Below are 20,000 nucleotides of genomic sequence, written 5' to 3'. Positions count from 1 at the left end.
AGTGTGTTTGTCTATATAGTGAATGAATGAGTGTGTTTGTCTATATAGTGAATGAATGAGTGTGTTTGTCTATATAGTGAATGAATGAGTGTGTTTGTCTATATAGTGAATAAATGAGTGTGTTTATCTATATAGTGAATGAATGAGTGTGTTTGTCTATATAGTGAATGAATGAGTGTGTTTGTCTATATAGTGAATGAATGAGTGTGTTTGTCTATATAGTGAATGAATATTTGTGTTTGTCGATATAGTGAATGAATGAGTGTATTTATCTATATAGTGAATGAATGAGTGTGTTTGTCTATATAGTGCATGAATGAGTGTCTTTGTCTATATAATGTATGAATGAGTGTGTTTGTCTATATAGTGAATGAATGAGTGTGTTTGTCTATATAGTGAATGAATGAGTGTGCTTGTCTATATAGTGTATGAATGAGTGTTTTTTTCTATATTGTGTATGAATAAGGGTGTTTATCAATATAATGAATGAATTAGTGAGTTTGTATATAAAGTATATGAATGAGTGTGTTTATCTATATAATGAATGAATGAGTGTATTTGTCTATTTAGTGAATGAATGAGTGTGTTTGTCTATATAGTGAATGAATGAGTGTGTTTGTCTGTATAGTGAATGAATGAGTGTGTTTGTCTGTATAGTGAATGAATGAGTGTGTTTATCTATATAGTGAATGAATGAGTGTGTTTGTCTGTATAGTGAATGAATGAGTGTGTTTGTCTATATAGTGTATGAATGAATGTGTTTGTCTATAAAGTGTATGAACAAGTGTGTTTGTCTAGTGAATGAGTGTGTTTGTCTATATAGTGAATGAATGAATGTGTTTGTCTATATAGTGTATGAAGGAGTGTGTTTGTCTATACAGTGTTGTATAATCCAAAATCTGTAAAAAGTGAGTGTAATAAGAGACCTCCTCGGTTTTCCTGCGCAGGATGAGCTCCTGTTGTCTCTTCTGCGCCTCCAGCAGTTTGAGCTGATGCTGCACACACAGTAAAACACACACACCGTCACGCACACACAAAACACACACGCACAGACACACATCACTCTTGTTTCCCATCATGCACCTCCTGTTTGCGCTGGTCCTTCTTGAGCGAGGCGATCTCTCTGTTTCTGCGGGATTCAGCCATTCTGCTCTTCTCCTGCTGCTCCTTCATCTGCTTCATCAGACGGACCTGAACACACACACACATATTAACACACAATCATGAACACACAAACACACATACACACTTATGAACACACAAATACATACTATCATTATCACACAAACACACACTCATGAACACACAGACTCATGAACACACAAACACTCACACACACACTCTATTTTTTTATGTTTGCCGCACTGGTCATATACGTGTGTGTGTTTGTCCACCGGGTGGCGCCGTTGACCATCTGCTGTAATGGAGAGTGTGTGTACAGTGGTGCTCGGTCTCTTTGGTTTTCTTCATGTTTGTCAGGACGAGCTGCAGTTTGCAGAATGTGTTTGTCTGTATAGTGTATTGATGAGTGGGTTTGTCTATATTATTATCGAATTAATGTGTCTGTATGGTGAATAAACAAATGTGTTTGTCTTTGTAGTGTATGAATGAGTGTTTGACTATATACTAAATAAATGACAAAATTCATCTATATTAGTATATGAATGTGTCTATATAGTGTATGACTGAGTGCTTGTCTGTATAGTGAGTAATTACAGTTCACCTATATAGTGTATGAATGACTGTATTTGTCTATAAAGTATCAATTAATGGTATACAGTGTATTAATTAGTTTGTTTGTCTATATAATTAACAAATAATGTGTTTGTCTATATAGTGTATAAATGAGTGTTTGTCTATATAGTGAATAAATGATAAATTTCATCTGTAGAGTGTATGAATAAATTAGTTTTCTATATAGTATGAATGAGTGTGTTTGTCTATATAGTGTATGAATGAGTGTGTTTGTCTATATAGTGAGTGAATGAGTGTGTTTGTATATATAGTGTATGAATGAGTATGTTTGTCTATATGGTATATGAATGAGTGTGTTTGTCTATATAGTGTATGAATGAGTGTGTTTGTCTATATAGTGTATGAATGAGTGTGTTTGTCTATATAGTGAGTGAATGAGTGTGTTTGTCTATATAGTGTATGAATGAGTATGTTTGTCTATATGGTATATGAATGAGTGTGTTTGTCTATATAGTGTATGAATGAGTGTGTTTGTCTATATAGTGAGTGAATGAGTGTGTTTGTATATATAGTGTATGAATGAGTATGTTTGTCTATATAGTGAATGAATGAGTGTGTTTGTATTTATAGTGAATGAATGAGTGTGTTTGTCTATATAGTGTATGAATGAGTGTGTTTGTCTATATAGTGAGTGAATGAGTGTGTTTGTATATATAGTGTATGAATGAGTATGTTTGTCTATATAGTGAATGAATGAGTGTGTTTGTATATATAGTGAATGAATGAGTGTGTTTGTCTATATAGTGAGTGAATAAGTGTTTGTATATATAGTGTATGAATGAGTGTGTTTGTATATATAGTGTATGAATGAGTGTGTTTGTATGTGTAGTGTATGAATGAGTATGTCTACATAGTAATTGTATGAGTGTTTGCCTATATAGTGAATAAATTATAAATGTCATCTATGTAGTGTATGAAAGAAAGTGTTTATCTATAGTGCATGAATTATTGTATTTGTCTATAGTATATGAATGAGTGTGTTTGTCAATATCAGGGGTGGGCAAACTCGGTCCTGGAGGGCTGATGTCCTGCACAGTTTTGTTTGTCTATATAGTGTATGAATAAGTGTGTCTATGTATATAGTAATTGAGTGTTTGCCTATATAGTGAATAAATGATAAATTTAATCTATATAGTGTACAAATGAATGTCTATATAGTGTATAGTGTTTGTCTATAGTGTATGAAGTGGTGCTCGGTCTCTTACTTTTGTCTTCTTCATCTCTGTCAGGTCAAGCTGTAGTTTCTTCAGCTGCTTCTCATACTGCGACTGGTTCTTCAGCAGGCGAGCGTGCTCTTTCTGCGCTGCCTGCAGTTTCTGAAGCTCCTTATTCATGACGCTGAGCTTCTTCTCGTACTCGGCTTTTATCCGCTTGGTTTTGTCCTCAGAGCATGACTCCACCGAGCCTGAAACACCAACAGAACAGACAGAAACATGGTATAACAGGTTATAATTTGAAGGAAACAAGAATCTAAATATTCATTATTATTAAGAGTCAGTTTGTTTATCTATATAGTGGATGAATAAGTGTTTGTCTATATACTAAGTGAATGAATGAATGATTGTTTGTCTATATTTTGAATGAATGAGTGTTTATCTATATAGTGAATGAATGAATGAATGAGTGTTTGTCTATACAGTGAATGAATGTGTTATGTATATAGTAAATGAATAAGTGTGTTTGTCTATATAGTGAACGAATAAATGTATGTTTGTCTACTTAGTGTATGAATGAGTGTGTTTGTCTATACAGTGAATGAATGAATGTGTTTGTCTATACAGTGAATGAATGAATGTGTTTGTCTATACAGTGAATGAATGAATGTGTTTGTCTATACAGTGAATGAATGAATGTGTTTGTCTATACAGTGAATGAATGACTGTGTTTGTCTATACAGTGAATGAATGAATGTGTTTGTCTTTACAGTGAATGAATGGGTGTGTTTGTCTATACAGTGAATAAATGAATGTGTTTGTCTATACAGTGAATGAATGAATGTGTTTGTCTATACAGTGAATGAATGAGTGTGTTTGTCTATACAGTGAATGAATGACTGTGTTTGTCTATACAGTGAATGAATGAATGTGTTTGTCTTTACAGTGAATGAATGGGTGTGTTTGTCTATACAGTGAATAAATGGGTGTGTTTGTCTACATAGTGTATGAGTGTGTTTGTCTATGCAGTGAATGAATGAATGCGTTTGTCTATATAGTGAATAAAAACATGTGTTTTTCCTCTGTTGTTCACCCATGCTGTGCAGAACGCGGTCTCTCTCCAGCTGTGTATCGCGGATCTTGCTCTGCAGCATCATGAGTTTGTGTTCGTACTGTTGTTTTAGCGTGTGTAAACGCCTCTGACTGTTCTCCAGCTCGTCGATCAGCTTCTGCTTGATGGCGATTTCACACGTGATGTTGGCCAGATCTGCCTGGAAGTCCTCTGAACGACACCAAAAAAACACACACATATTCAGAGCTAGAATTATGTGCAGGTCAAAATAAAACAAAGAGCGGCTTAAACCTGGTTATCTGTGCTATATCATTTATACACAAATTTATTGTTGTTCATTACTAGTAATTTCATATTAAACAGAAAATTATTTCAATTACAGTTTGTACATAATATTATCATGTAGATATGAGTGTGTTTGTCTATATAGTGAATGAATATGTTTGTCTATATAGTGTATGAATGAGTGTGTTTGTCTATATAGAGAATGAATGAGTGTGTTTGTCTATGTAGGAAATAAATGAGTGTGTTTGTCTATATAGGTAATAAAATAGTGTGCTTGTCTATATAGACAGTGGATGAGTGTGTTTGTCTATATAGGTAATAAACGAGTGTGTTTGTCTATATAATAAATCAATGAGTGTGTTTGTCTATATAGTGTATGAACGAGTGTTTTTGTCTATATAGTGAATGAGTGTGTTTGTCTATAGTGAATGACTGAGTATTTGACTATATAGTGTATAAATGCGTGTGTTTGTCTATATATTAAATGAATGAGTGTGTTTGTCTATATAGTGAATAAATGTGTGTTTGTCTATATAGTGTATGAATGAGTGTGTTTGTCTATAGTGAATGAATGAGTGTTTTGAGTGTGTTTGTCTATTTAGTGTATGAATGTCTATATAGTGAATAAATGAGTCTGTTTGTCTATACAGTGAGTGAATGAGTGTGTTTGTCTAAATAGTGAATGAATGTGTTTATCTATATAGTGAATAAATGAGTGTGTTTGTCTATACAGTGACTGAATGAGTGTGTTTGTCTATACAGTGAAAAAAATGAGTGTTTGTCTATGTAGTGTATGAATGAATGAGTGTTTGTCTATACTGTGACTGAATGAGTGTGTTTGTCTATACAGTGACTGAATGTGTGTTGTCTATATAGTGAATAAATTTGTGTGTTTGTCTATATAGTGTATGAATGAATGAGTGTGTCTATATAGTGAATTATTGTGTTTGTCTATATAGTGAATGAATGAGTGTGTTTGTCTGTAAAGTGAATAAATCAGTGTGTTTGTCTAAATAGTGAATAAATCAGTGTGTTTGTCTAAATAGTGAATAAATCAGTGTGTTTGTCTAAATAGTGAATAAATCAGTGTGTTTGTCTATGTAATGTATGCATCAGTGTGGTTGTCTAGGTAGTGAATGAATGTGTCTGTTTATACTGTGAATGAATGAGTGTGTTTGTCTATATAGTGAATAAATCAGTGTGTTTGTCTATATAATGTATGAATGAGTGTGTTTGTCTAGGTAGTAAATGAATGTGTCTGTCTATACAGTGAATGGATGAGTCTGTTTATCTATATAGTAAATTAGTGTGTTTGTCTATACAGTGAATAAATTAGTGTTTGTCTATATACTGAACGAACGCATGCATTTTTCCCGTTATTCGCTTTTTTGTAATTAATTAGTTACTAATTAGAGACAAATAGAGAATGCGTTTATTAAGATAATTTTGCTACATTTAAATTTAAAATTAATGTTTAAAAGCCACCTATAAATGTGATTTTTGCATAATAGGTCCCCTTTAATGTGAATTTGTGTCTTAATATTTTAATCAGTGCTTTTTAAGGATGTTTATCACTTTTAGTATATAGTTTGAAGGCTGGTTTTGAACAGCGGTCAATAATAAATCCTCTTAAGTTAGAGTGCTAGAATTGCATTATTACCCTTCTCATCGAGCTCAGAGTCCGTCTCTTCAGAGCTCTCCTCAGCCTCCATCTCCTCTTCCTCCACATCTTCCTCATCTTCTTCTCCATCCCCTTCCTCACGGTCGCTGGCCTCCTAAACAAAACATTACACACATCAAAGACCGATCCATCAAGCTGTGTTCTGATTGAGCGAGCGGACTGTCAGTCATACCATCTCTGGCTCCTGATTGGTTGATTCTGAATGCTCTCTCTCAGTCTTCTGTTCTCCGTCTTCTTGAGTCTCATCCTTGTTGGCACTGCAAGAGAAACATGCTGAATTAAGAATCTATTGTGTGAAATGTTAAATAAACTTTGTTTTAAATATGCAGCATGGATTATTTGGGGGGAAAACTGAAAATTATGAGGGGAAGATGATGTTATGACACATGTGATTGGTCTAATTTTAAGAATAGGATTTTTATCTGACATCTATTTATTGACATCTATCTTACCATTTTCATACTGTGCTTTAGAACAGATCATGATCAGCCCAACTGAACAAAAATACTGTAGTATTTAATTGTAAATACTAGTGTATTTGAACCATACTAATTGTACTGTACTCTATATATTACAGTACTGACAACTCTGAATGCTCCAGTGTACTGTATTAACTATAGTGAACCGAAGCCTATAGAACACACAAGATGTGTCACTCATATGGTTTTGAATGGTGGATAAGTGTGTGTGAATGAAGCTCCACCTACTAGTACAGGAGCCAATCATCAATCACTCTAGACTGACTTTTCTCCTGGGGAGAAGCTCGGAGCAGACGTGTGTTTTTACGACAGTTTGGTGATCAACAAACGCACTGGAATCTCAGCGAATACTTGCTTCACAGACATAGGAAAACTATCAACATAAAGCTTGACATCTGCGCTTTTAAATGAACCCATTACACTAGAAAACAAAAGTTTTTTTGTTTTTTAATCTGTATGAAATGAACATGAGGTACAGTCCGTCCTGTCAAACGCACATCACATGACAGCAGCGACTACTCGAACGCCCCAGAAACTTGTAAACAAAGAGTCGCTGCCATTTCTGGAGGAGATTCGCCATCAAGACCAAGTTGGGAGGTACTTCAGAAGAGCAGCGCGATCAGACGGTCATTATCCAGAGGATGATAATGTGTAGTACAGCCATAAATAAGGTTAGTGTCGTGATCTCGTTCCGTTCGAGTGCACATGCACATTAGCTTGGGCCAATTTTGTTTGATTCGGCTGTTTAGAGATGAAACTCATGAGACGGTCGTTGTTTCATTTCATTGGTGATTCCAAATATGTAATGTAATCATAAACTTGGCAAACAGTTTTGGAGAATTTGATGTTTCCCCATTCAGACAGAATGTCCGAGCATACTTGTAACTGTTTGTTGTTACTTTACAAATTATGTATATAAGTTGTTTGTTTTCTAAGATAATGTCTTGCTATTGAGAATAAGTTACATGTATTATTTGTGAATTTATTTTGTTTGGGACTTTTAATTTGAAATCTGAGGTTGTATAAAATGGCTGACTGCTTATGAGGTTATCACTTCCTGTTAGCAAGTGATCGGCAAACGTGAATTGTTTGCATGTGCTCGTCAATGAACGTATTGACTTCAACAAGGACTTCAAGTGATTTAAGGGACAATTTCTTTCACATAGCATGCAGCCAACGAGGTATTTTGCTTTATATTTGTATTTTGTGTTTGAAGTTTCTAAAGTTTGTTTGTTTGCTTATGTATGTTTTGATTTGTATTAAGTTCATTTGTTTTGTATTTGTTGTTTAGTTTTCACGGTGGATTTGGGGAAAAAGCCATCAAATAAATCAGTATTACGGAAACCGCTTGTGCTAGCGTATGCTTGAGGGAAATTATAATACTTATGAGAGGCGTTTCAAAGATGGCCGCCGAGTGAAATGACTTGCCTTTAAGCGACTTTGAGTGAACTGAATAACTGTAATAAAACCTGTAGTAAACCTTAGTTAACCTTATTAAGTAGTATCATATATAGTTGCGGGAAACTTAAAGTACAGTATTGGGTCATTTGCTTATGTTACTGTAGTTATTGTGTTACCGTGGCAACTATACAATCACCACAACAGATTAATTCAAGTACTTTAATAAAGAATGGTTCAAAAACACGACAGTATTTACCATAAATTAATATTTTCCTTTTAGAATATTATTACATACACCTGTTTGGGTCATTTGAAATTTGACCAAGAGGTAGACTTGTCCTGATCCTGAATTTTGATACTGAAAAAATACCGATAAATCACCCATTTCCTGCCAACATTTGAGCAAGCTCTTTAACAGCGCTGATTTGTCGTTGTATTCACGTGCTCAACAGATTGGCTGTGAAGGTCATCAGTTCACCGAACTCATCGCTGTTTACTGAGTGTAACCACAGATACTGGGACACTGGAGCGTTTTAAAGCTGTGAAGATCAGCTGGTCTGTTTATAAGCTGACATACGAGCGATCCGCTGACGAATCGACTGATCTTCACGATTTTAAAACGCTCCAGTGTCCCTGTATCTGTGGTTACACTTAGTAAACAGCGGTGAGTTCGATGACCTTCACGGCCAATCACAGTCATTTCTGTTGAGCACTGGTGAACACAATGGCCAATCAGCGCTGTTTAAGAACGCGCTCAACAGCACTTAAATGTAAAGAAATGGACGTTGTTGTGCGATGTCAAAAATTTTTGAAATTATAGGTTGTTCTCCACTGTAAATAACACAGTAAACTAATTTACAGGATGTCATTTAAATATGTAAATAGATGGCAGCAAAAGGGCAGTTTCAATACTCAAAATGAACCGAAAATGATTGTAAAAATGTTCATTTTCACTGCTCATGAAGACAGAATGAAGCAAATGAATGTGAATAAACGTTTCACTCAAGTATATTCTTGTAAAATAAGTAAATAAATGAACAAACAAACACAAACAAACAAATCAAACGCATGAATAAAGTCAAGTGGGCTCTTCTGCGGTGTTAAAGTCACGTGAAGGCAGCAGGCGGGGGTGAGGCGCAGGGGATTGTGGGTAATTCCAGAGGAAGGAGAGGCGAAAGAGAGACAAACCTGTCTTCCTCCACCTCTTCCTCTTCCTCCTCGTCCTCATCCTCGTCTCTCTTGTCAGCCAGCAGTTGCTGGAGTCTGAAGCGGTCGGAGGTCAAAGAGAGCACAGAGAGCCAGCGGACACACGTTAGTAACACAGCCTGCTGCTGCTGCTGACCAAAACACATCTCACATCCAACATATTCTAGAGGACATAAAACCATCACATTCTCTCGTACCTCCTAGTTTTTGATGTAAAGGGGACTTATATGTTACAAGTTGTTAGGAAAATTCAGGCTTTGATGCTAATTGTGGTGTTTTGGTGACTGTCGCTTTAAATTCAAATGAGATTGTGCTCTTTTCAAAAGAGGGCGGAGCTACACACCCGATTCAAATGGCAGATTTAAAAACAAGACTAATGTCTTATGGTAATGAGGGAGAGATGGCTACTAGTGGGCGTGGCTTTCCCCCTCCGATGACACGTACAAAGGGAGAATGTCAATCAAAGTGTTTCAAGTCTGATTAAAAACTATACTATAGCTGCTCCTTACCTCTTCTTCTTCTTCTTCTCCCTCCTCTTGAGCTTCTCCAGGTCTTTTTTAGCGATCTCGATGATGTCGCTGGTCTCCTGGCTAGGGTCAGGTCCCAGCAGGGCCGGAGAGAAGCTTCCGGACGCTCCGTAGAACTGAGGACGGCTGGACGCTCGGGTCAGGTTTCTCCTCAGGTTTTCATTCACCGCCTCACTCTCCAATAGTTTGGCTCTGGAGCGCACACAAACACTTGGTTTATAGAAAAAGTTGAGTATTTATGTTGCTAGCATGTTTTAGCTAATTGCTACCATCTTTTAGAAATGTTGTTTTTGCAAATTGCTAATATGTAGTATGCATGTTATCATGTATGCTTAACACTGCTTGCACTTTTGAACGCAATTCTAACATGTTGCTAGCATGTGTATTGCATGTTTTTTTTTATGAGGCTAACATGTTAATGCACTCTGCTAACACTATTTATTAGATCATTTATCCAGGTGATTTTACACTTAAACACATTTTAATCACTGATGTCATGTTGTTAAAAAGCTATTGGTACATTTGAGGATGCTGGTAACATGTTTATCATGTTGCTAACATGCTTAGCATGTTATAAAACATGTTTTTAATGTTTTCGTTAGTATGTTCTTTTGTGTTGTTAATACGTTAAACATTCCAGGCATAATTGAGCACTTTGCTAACATGTATTACCTAATATTTTCACCTTGCTAGCATGTTAACACATTGCTGTCATGTTTTAGAGTGTTTAACATGTTTAAATCACTCATCATGTTATTAAGTATAATATATATAAAATTGTTTAATTGTACAAAAGTATATATTTTTAATATTTTATTACCGTGCGATTAGTACATGCGAGTATGTTGCTAACACAATTATCATGTTGCTAGTGTATTCACTGCTTCCATGTTTAAGAGATTATTGTTTTGATTGTTAGCATGTATAACAAGCATAAATTAGCAAAAATATAAAAATGTCTCTGAGATAATCTTCTCCAGGGCTGCTTTACCTCAGATCCTCGATCTCCTTAATGTAATTCTGAATCATATTTCCAATCTCCTCACTGCCTTCACCTGAAAAACGAGACCACATTCAGAACAGGCAGTCCTCTTGATTGATTGACAGATCGACTGACTGACTGTTTGATTGACAGATCGACTGACTGACTGTTTGATTGACAGATCGACTGACTGACTGTTTGATTGACAGATCGACTGACTGACGGTTTGATTGACAGATCGACTGACTGACGGTTTGATTGACAGATCGACTGACTGACGGTTTGATTGACAGATCGACTGACTGACGGTTTGATTGACAGATCGACTAACTGACGGTTTGATTGACAGATCGACTGACTGACGGTTTGATTGACAGATCGACTGACTGACGGTTTGATTGACAGATCGACTGACTGACGGTTTGATTGACAGATCGACTGACTGAAGGTTTGATTGACAGATCGACTGACTGATTGTTTGATTGACTGACCAGCCAATTGATTGAGGATTGAATGACTAACTGACTGACAGACTGAATGATTGATTGATTGATTGGTTTATTAATTGACTGACTGATTCATTGATTACCTGACTTACCGACTAAATGATTGATTGATAAATTGATTTATTGGTTTATTAATTGACTGACTGATTAATTGATTAACTAACTGACCAATTAATTGATTAACTGACCAACTAAATGATTGATTGATTGATTGATTGGTTTATGAATTGACTGGATGATTCATTGATTAACTGACTGACCAATTAATTGATTGACTGACTGATTGGATTGATTCACTAAGGGATTAACTGATTATTTAAATGACTGATTGACTAGCTGATTGACTGACCAACCAAATGATTAATTGATTGATTGATCGATTGACTGATTTATTAATTGATTCACTGAGTGATTTATTGATTATTTGATTAACTGCCTGACTGACTGATTGATTGACCAATTGACTGACTGACTGGTTGATTATTTGATTGACTGAGAGAGCAAATGATTGATTGATTGGTTGATTGATTGATTGATTGATTGACTGGTTTATTAATTGACTCACTAAGTGATTTATTGATTATTTGATTTAATTATTTGACTGACTGACCAATTAATTGATTGACTGATTGGCTGACTGACTGATTGATTGATTCACCGGGTGATTGACTAACTGACCAACCAAATGACTGACTGATTTGATTGATTAATTGATTGACTGACTGGTTTATTAATTGATTCACTAAGTGATTTATTGATTGATTGTTTGATTAACTGACTGACCAATTAATCGATTGACTGACTGATTGGATTGATTGACTGACTAATTAATTGGTTCACCGAGTGATTAATTGGTTTATTCATTGATTGATCAATTGACTGACTGATTAATTGATTCACTGAGTGATTAATTGATTATTTGATTGACTGACTGACCAAATGATTGACTGACTGACTGACTGATCGATCATGAACTGCTGTACCTGCTCTGGCAAGGAGCTGATTGGCCTGTTGGCTGAGCAGCTGAGTGAGTCTGGCCCCCTGAGCGTCGATGGCCTCCTGCATGGCCTTCACTCGCATGCGCAGATTGTTGTTCTCCACCTGCAGCATCGAGTTCTCATGGAACATGTCATTAATGCTCTCCAGCCCGTCCTCTCCAACCATACGCTTCCCCTGGAGGACAACCATTCAAGACTTTCAATGTGATTTCACTTTGGGGACAGGGACAGTCATCATTTACTCTCCCTTCACATGTTCCAGCCCTGTTTGACTTTCTCTATTCTGTTGAAAGCTTAAGAAAGTATTTTGACCAATGCTGGAATCCTCTAACCACTGACTTCCATGCTATTTGTTTATGGATATACTTAACCACGCCCCTCGTCTAGTGAGGAGGAGGAGTCTGTTAGTGTGTAATAACTCAAGTTCTTAATGAACCCCTACATCCAATCAGCTCGCAGTAGAAAAAACAAGCCACGCCCACTGTTTTCTCATTTAATATTCCGTTTCTCTAGGAACCGCCTCACTATGAACATAAAAACAGTCACCGCTTCTGGTTCATGTGTACTTTAACTGCCATAATTAATAGGTCTTCAGTGGATAACTTGAGCTCACCGTCCTGTACTCCATCAGCTCCATCTGCAGTCTGGCGATCTCCGTTCGCAGTGCGCTGATCTGCTGGCTGGCCCGGTCCTGGTTCACCATCACCTTGTTCTTGATGTTGCGCGCTCTGTTAGCGTACTTCAGTGTGTTCAGCGTCTCCATGAAGTCCTGATCGGACGGGCTGATGCAGGCGATCATCACGGTCCGACTGAGACAACAGAAAATATGCTGATTGCCCTGCTGAAAAATCCAGCTTAAACCAGCCTAGGCTGGTTGGCTGGTTTTAGCTGGTTGACCAGCCTGGTTTTAGATGGCTTTTGGCCATTTCCAGGCTGGTTTCAGCCATTTCCAGCCTGGTCTTAGCTGGTCAGGCTGGAAAATGACCAGCTAAATCCAGCTAAAACCAGCTTGACCAGCCTGGTTTAAGCTGGACATAGCTGGTTTAGGCTGGGCTCCCAGCCTGACTAGGCTGGTCAAGCTGGTTTTAGCTGGTCATCTCCCAGCCTGACCAGCTAAGACCAGGCTGGAAATGGCTGGAAACCAGCCTGGAAATGGCCAAAACCCCTCTAAAACCAGGCTGGTCAACCAGCTAAAATCAGCCAACCAGCCTAGGCTGGTTTAAGCTGGATTTTTCAGCAGGGAGTGTTTAAATCATCCTAGAAAACCCACTACTGAACACGCGCCTATGTGCTATGTCCATCTTAAACCTTTTAGCTGGTTATTTTCCAGCCTGACCAGCTAAGACCTGGCTGGAAAGCAGCTTGGAAATGGCCAAAATCCCTCTAAAACCAGGCTGGTTAACCAGCTAAAACCAGCCACCCAGTCTAAGCTGGTTTAAGCGTTTTTCAGCAAGGATATGGGTCAAAAACACTATAAACAAAGACACGAGACGAGGACATAGCGGTCATGCCTATCAAGAGCATGTTTAAATCAAACAATGATGCAATGATGTTCAAGCTGTGTTGTGATTAGAGAAAATGGCGGTAATGAAAGAAAAGAGAGAATCCAGCAGGTATTGTGACACCGACCTGTTTCCGCCCAGTGAGTCCTGCAGGAGGCGGGTGAGTTTGGAGTCTCTGTAAGGCACATGCGTCGAGCGCTTGCTTCTGTCTCCTAAAGCACTGATCACGTTCCCCAACGCCAACTACAGCACACACAAACAACGCTTATATTCACAGTAAGACAAGAGATCTTTATTTATCCCAAAGAAAATTCTTTCCAGAGCACAGAACCCCTAAAGTGACGAGTGAATAATGAAGACTGACATATGGCGTGTGCACAGCATGATGCAGTGATTTTCTTAATATTTAAATATAGTGTGAGAAGTGTTTTCATCATTAGCTGTGTATCCGTCCAAAGATGTGAATCAAATTTATGCACAAAACTGGAATATTTCATAAAAGATTAGCGAATAAGAGCAGCGTCTCCATCCAATGAGCCAAAGAGAACAGAACGCTCACTTCCTGATTAACTGGAGCAACTATCAACCAGAGAAATGTAGTTTGATGTGTTTGGAGAAGCCACTGTGGTGTTTGTTCTTCTCTAATAAACGAGTTGCGCCTCGATGAAGACAAAATTCAGTGAAAGCAATGCTGTGGCTTTTGGAGGTGTGAGACGCTCTTTGGGAGCGCGGGCAGATGCTCAAGACAGTTCTCGGGGGACTGGTAATGGAAGAATAATAATACTGAAGCACTGTGATGATGGACTGATGGCGGAGGGGTTTTAGAAATGAGCAAAACAACAATTCAGATGAAATCTATTCTGCTAGTAACAGCACTTGTCCAGCCTCTTAACCCTTCACCCATGTGTATTACTCCGCCCGCATACAGCAACAAGTAGAGGACACTCTACACTCTGACAGATATTCCTGTTGATGGGCAACAAGATGTACTTCTGAGGCTTTTTTAGTCAAGAATGTAGCTGTTTAGATTTAAACTCTGCAGTTTATTTATAAGGACAGTGTCTACTTTATAATATTTATCATTTCTGAGAGCGTGTCGGCGGCCATTAGCCTGTCTTAGAGCAAAGACGGTTGACTATGTTTATGTACAAGATGACGACGTAGATCGCATAATAAACCCTTGTGCTGGAAATGCTGCAAAGTCCATTAATCGCGTCACACACATTTCCATCGCAACATCATCTGTTCAAACTAAATCACATCACTTTTGGATGCGCACAATGAAATGTATTTGGTAAATGCGTTTCCATTGTAGTTTTAGCGCATGTTTTCTTAACAGCTAAAACGTTTAATAATAATGTAATGGTTGTAAACTGTAGAGTATTTACGGTAATGGGGCTAGGCGAAATACGGTAAATTCCGGTCATACGCTGCTGTTATGAATAAAGTGGCAGTTGTGAGGAGGAAGTGTGGCGTGCACGCCAGGCAGACAACGCCGATCAGATAATGTGGACCAGCTATGGAAGGTTGAGCAGCGTCAATGGTTTTTGAGGTAAAGCTAAGCTTGAAGAATCATGTTATGTGAAGTTTTAAGTGGGGTAATGCCTGTAATCATGTGTATTCAAATAGGATGTGCAGTCGGAGATACCTGCAGCAGGTGTTGCTAATGCTGGGTAACAGCTATCATAGCTGTGTCCAGGTATGTGATCAATGATTGCGATACATGTTTGCTACATGCTGTGTATTTGTATTGTGTACGTGTATTGTAAGGGTTGTCTTTGAGGTTTAAAAGGTTTGTGATGGATGTTTGATATTGATGGTGGTGTCTTTTCTGGTTTCAGGAGATGGTTAATGTCACTGTTTTGAATTACGATTATAAAGATTATCAAGTATTGCATATTTGCACATTATCTAAGACTGGGTTATGCCCCAAATTAGCTTGAAAATATTGCACGTTTGCACCTGATATGAGAACCTACTTGTGATTATTCGGCTAATCTGCTACCAAAGGGTTTTTGTGTAATAAATAAAGGTTATTTAAGTGGAGGTCCTTTTTCTTTATTTTCTTTCTAACGAACTGGGGGTAACAATAATAATAATAATTCATTTTGTTTGTAAATGGCGCCTTTCTAGACACCCAAGGTCGCCCAACAAGCATCAACAGCCATACCAGAACAAATTAAAACAAATAATAAAACATTAGCATTTTAAATGCATGTAAGGAGCTGCAGGTACAAACACATCGTGAATATAAAATAGCATGATTCAAGAGTTGACACTTGCTGATGCTATTAGCAGGTTTGGCATGCTGTCCCAGGAGAGAACCCTGAGCTCGGAGATAACTGAGCCCAGGGCTCCCGCCCGGTCAATAGAGCATGTAAGGGGAGTATGAGATCAGGTGGTGATCAGGAAAGAGGGAGAAGGGGTGGATGGGGGATATATAGTGGGTGTGGATTAATCTGATTGGCTAACTAATGATTGTAGATGAGAGACCAGCTGCAGTCAATCATATCACGTGCTCCTCTCGACATTAGTTTGTGAAACTTCACTAAAAATAGTTAAAAGAAAGGCTGCTTAGAAAGATGGGTCTTTAGACGAGATTTAAAAGTGTGAAGTTTATCCAAATCAGATGTATAAATACATGTCATGCACATCTTGGCGTTTTCATTCAACTTTTCTTATGCAAGAATCCTAAATGAGCATAAAAAGAGGTGGATGGAAACACAGCTAGTGAGTAACACTCCTGCTTCTGACCAGTCCGCAGTTGATGGAGATTCCCTCTTTGGCTCGCTCCCCAGTGGCTCCGGTTCTCTTCAGCCTCTCTGAGCCGGCCAGATCCACGAAGTGAAACTTTGCCGTCAGCGTTTCAAACTCCTCCATCTCAGACGTGCTGCCGGCCAGGCGATTGTCCGTCTCGTTGTCCTGCTCTGGAGGCTGAGGAAAACACGAAGGAGACTTTAGGAGATACTAGAAACTGCAGGAGACTTTATTAATGATTGATTTATCCATGCATGTTATTATTTAGCTTGAATGTGTACTTCCCCCTTCACCAAACATCTCTTCTCATATTGGTCTTTACTCATGTGAGGGCGGGACCAACCTGTCAATCATCTAAGATCCACCAATTGCAAATCACAACCTTCCAATCAAGCCCCGCCCTACATATTTATTACAGAAGCCGTTTCACACAATATATTTAGCAAACATGCTATCGTAACTTCCATTTAATGTTGACGTAGCCTAGAAAAGTTCTCTGGAATACACAGACATGAACAAAATATGTGTTTAATAGAGTTTAATATAGAAAATTCCACAAATCACCAATCTCCAAAACAGACCGTTAGCTCCGCCCTCTCCACTGAAGGTGAATGAGGTTGATTATGTCAGCTGAACTCACGCTGTCAGCGGGTGCGCAGACACGGATCTGGCAGATGTGGATGGTGAAGATGGCGTGAGATCGTGAGCTCTGGACGTTCATCTGCGTGCTGGCGGTGGTGCGGGAGAGAGCGCCGAGCTTTAAACACTGCATCATCTGAAAAACACACACATGCGCACTTCAGTACAGTGAATAGGCTTCTGATAGCCTCAACCTATCTTTTGGTGAATAACTGATGAAGCTTTTATCACAGATTACTGTATTATCAGGATATTGAGCTGGGGTACTTTAACAGGTATAATATCGGTTCATGCACTGGGGCGGTTTGCTGCCGAGTGTGACACGACTGGGATGAGAATCAGCACCTCCAAGTCCGAGGCCATGGTGCTCCACCGGAAAAAGGTGGTTTGCTATCTCCAGGTTGGAGGAAAGGCCTTACCCCAGGTGGAGGAGTTCAAGTATCCTGGGGTTTTGTTCACGAGTGAGGGAAGGATGGAGAGTGAGATTGACAGGCGGATTGGTGCAGTAATGCAGTCGATGTACCGGTCTGTTGTGGTAAAAAAGGAGCTGAGCCGAAAGGTAAAGCTTTCGATTTACAGGTCGATCTACGTTCCTACTCTCAACTATGGTCATGAGCTTTGGGTCATGACTGAAAGGAAAAGATCTCGGATACAAGCGGCCGAAATTAGTTTCCTTTGCAGGGTGGTACCCGGGAGGAGCTCGGAGTAGAGAGAACTCCTCCTACATTGAGAGAAGTCAGCTGAGGTGGCTCGGGCATCTGTTTCGGATGCCTCCTGGATGCCCACCTAGGGAGGTGTTCCAGGCAAGTCCCACCGGGAGGAGGCCTTGTGGAAGACCTAGGACACGCTGGAGGGACTATATCTCTCGGCTGGCCTGGGAACGCCTCGGGATCCCCCCGGAGGAGCTGGAGGTAGTGTCGAGGCAGAGGGAAGTCTGGAGTTCTCTCCTAAGACTGCTGCCCCCGCGACCCGGCCCCGGATAAGCGGATGAAAATGAATGAATGAATATCAGTTCTCACCTCGGCCTCAGAGGAGACGTTTCTCGTCGTCACTCCGACCGTGTAGATTCCTCCGCTGGCGTCCTCGTGGATTTTAATGTGTGATTTCTGCTTTCTGGACTCCATGTCGCGTGTGGTGTCAAACAGGTCCAGCACCTCCTCATTATACAGCTGTAGACACACAGATACAGTCTTCGTTTAGTCTTTTCACCTGCTACTAAACTATGAGTGGTTATTGACACAGATTTATGATTGGATTCTCTAACCAGCTTCTTATGGTAAACATATGTCAATTGTATGTTTTGATCAAAACAGTCTGCAGAAACACTTTGATTTACATTCTCCCTTTGTATGATGTCATCAGAGGGGGATAGCCCCGCCCACTAGTGACCATCTCTCCCTCATTACCATAGGATGTTAGCAAAGTGCCTTTAAGACAAGTCATTTCACTCGGCAGCCATGTTTGAAACACCTCTCGGGCAGTGTGCTCGGGCATTCTGTCTGAATGGGGAAACATCAAACTCTTCAAAATTGCTTGCCAAGCTTACGATTGAATTTCATATTAGTAATCACCAATAAAATTAAACAACATCTGGCTCTTTAGTTTCATTTCTAAACCTCCAAATCACACAAAATCTGCAGAAACTCACGTCTGGTCCAAAACCCTCCCCCAGAGTGTTGTCAGTCTACAGCAATCGATGATTGGCTCCTGTACTAGAAGGCGGGCTTTTTTCACCAAATAGCGATTGATGATTGGCTCCTGTACTAAAAGGCGGGCTTTTTTCACCAAATAGCGATTGATGATTGGCTCCTGTGCTAGTAGGCGGGGCTTCATTCACCATATTGACAGTTACACTTTTCCCCATTCAAATAGATACGAGTGACACGTCTTGTGTATTCTATAGTCGTTGACGTTTGTCTTGTTTTTGAATCTGCCACTATGCTGACCCACAGACATCTGTAGCTCCGCCCTCTTCTGAAAAGAGCACAATCTCATTTGCATTTAAAGTGACAGTCACCAAAACAGCACAATTAGGATCAAAGCCTAAAAGGGTCAGTTTCAGAGAGTTATAATCATTATCTGTGTGGTATTTTGAGCTGAAACTTCACACACACACACACACACACACACACGCTGTAGTGTCATCTGTAGTTCATTTGGTCCGGACCAAGGGCAATAAATGATACATTGTAGCATTTTCTGCCGTCTTTGGCTCCTTTTCACACCACACTGATCGCTTTTGTCCGAACCAATTGAAAAAACCAAAATGCAGTCATGTGACAAAATCCACATCACTCATTGGCCAGATGTTGTTGAACGCATTTCCTAAACTGCTTATCGATTGGTCAGAAATAACGTGCGGGAGAATGCCAATGGAACTCCTGCAAGTAAACAAACCGGCAGGTACAACATGTCGCTTTTGACTATGGAGGGTCGACTGCGCTGGCTGATTGTATCCCTGCTCATAGTATACTATATAGTTTGTATACAGCACTTTAGACAAATGAATTTACTAAATTTTACTAAACTGCGAAATGCTCATCTTTAGGAAACATTACCAACGATTCATCAGGTAATGTTTTTCCCTCTCTCTCTCTCTTTCTCTCTGTTTAAAACTGTTGGTAAAGTGCTGTCAACAAATATTTTTCCTCCATACCGACAGCGCATCAGCCTACGGCAGCTGGATTAGTCCAAAAAGGCGCAGTACTTTGTCTGTTCTAGTTCGGATCATGTTCTCACCATAAACGCACCGCTCCAGGGTTCATTTGAAAGCATAGTGAGACCACCTCTTCAAGGAGATCTCGGTCCGCTTTTTAGCTTAATTTTTGCGCACTCGAGTGCGATAGCTACATTCACACCTGCCCAAACGAAACGCACCAATAGGGAAAACGAACTCTAGTGCGGATTCAACCGAACTAAATAAGGCAGGTGTAAAAGCACCCTTAGAGTCTAGATCAGGGGTGGGCAAACTCAGTCCTGGAGGGCCGGTGTCCTGCACAGTTTAGCTCGAACTCTGATCAAACACACCTGCTTATAGATAATTAGTGATCTTGGAG

The 20,000-nt window shown here is 39.2% G+C and overlaps 1 protein-coding gene across 1 annotated transcript in view; it reads right to left on the bottom strand.

Moving 5' to 3' along the window:
- The window catches only part of kif21a (kinesin family member 21A), a 71,932-nt gene that overhangs the window by 31,015 nt on the left and 20,917 nt on the right, over positions 1-20,000 (bottom strand). Inside the window, exons 4-18 of the mRNA XM_056451441.1 lie at positions 17,964-18,113; positions 16,946-17,080; positions 16,303-16,482; positions 13,676-13,791; positions 12,660-12,855; positions 12,032-12,221; positions 10,552-10,615; positions 9,543-9,752; positions 9,016-9,090; positions 6,120-6,204; positions 5,927-6,041; positions 4,003-4,191; positions 2,961-3,160; positions 1,084-1,191; positions 927-995 (exon numbers count right to left, since the gene is read on the bottom strand). Coding sequence (XP_056307416.1) covers positions 927-995; positions 1,084-1,191; positions 2,961-3,160; positions 4,003-4,191; positions 5,927-6,041; positions 6,120-6,204; positions 9,016-9,090; positions 9,543-9,752; positions 10,552-10,615; positions 12,032-12,221; positions 12,660-12,855; positions 13,676-13,791; positions 16,303-16,482; positions 16,946-17,080; positions 17,964-18,113 — 2,082 coding nt within the window. The remainder of the gene's footprint in view (positions 1-926; positions 996-1,083; positions 1,192-2,960; positions 3,161-4,002; positions 4,192-5,926; positions 6,042-6,119; positions 6,205-9,015; positions 9,091-9,542; positions 9,753-10,551; positions 10,616-12,031; positions 12,222-12,659; positions 12,856-13,675; positions 13,792-16,302; positions 16,483-16,945; positions 17,081-17,963; positions 18,114-20,000) is intronic.

The sequence above is a fragment of the Danio aesculapii genome, chromosome 25, assembly GCF_903798145.1.
Source record: "Danio aesculapii chromosome 25, fDanAes4.1, whole genome shotgun sequence".
Lineage (NCBI taxonomy): Eukaryota > Metazoa > Chordata > Actinopteri > Cypriniformes > Danionidae > Danio > Danio aesculapii.
The sequence above is the reverse complement of the archived record's forward strand: the minus strand, read 5'-3'. Positions and strand labels throughout refer to the sequence as shown.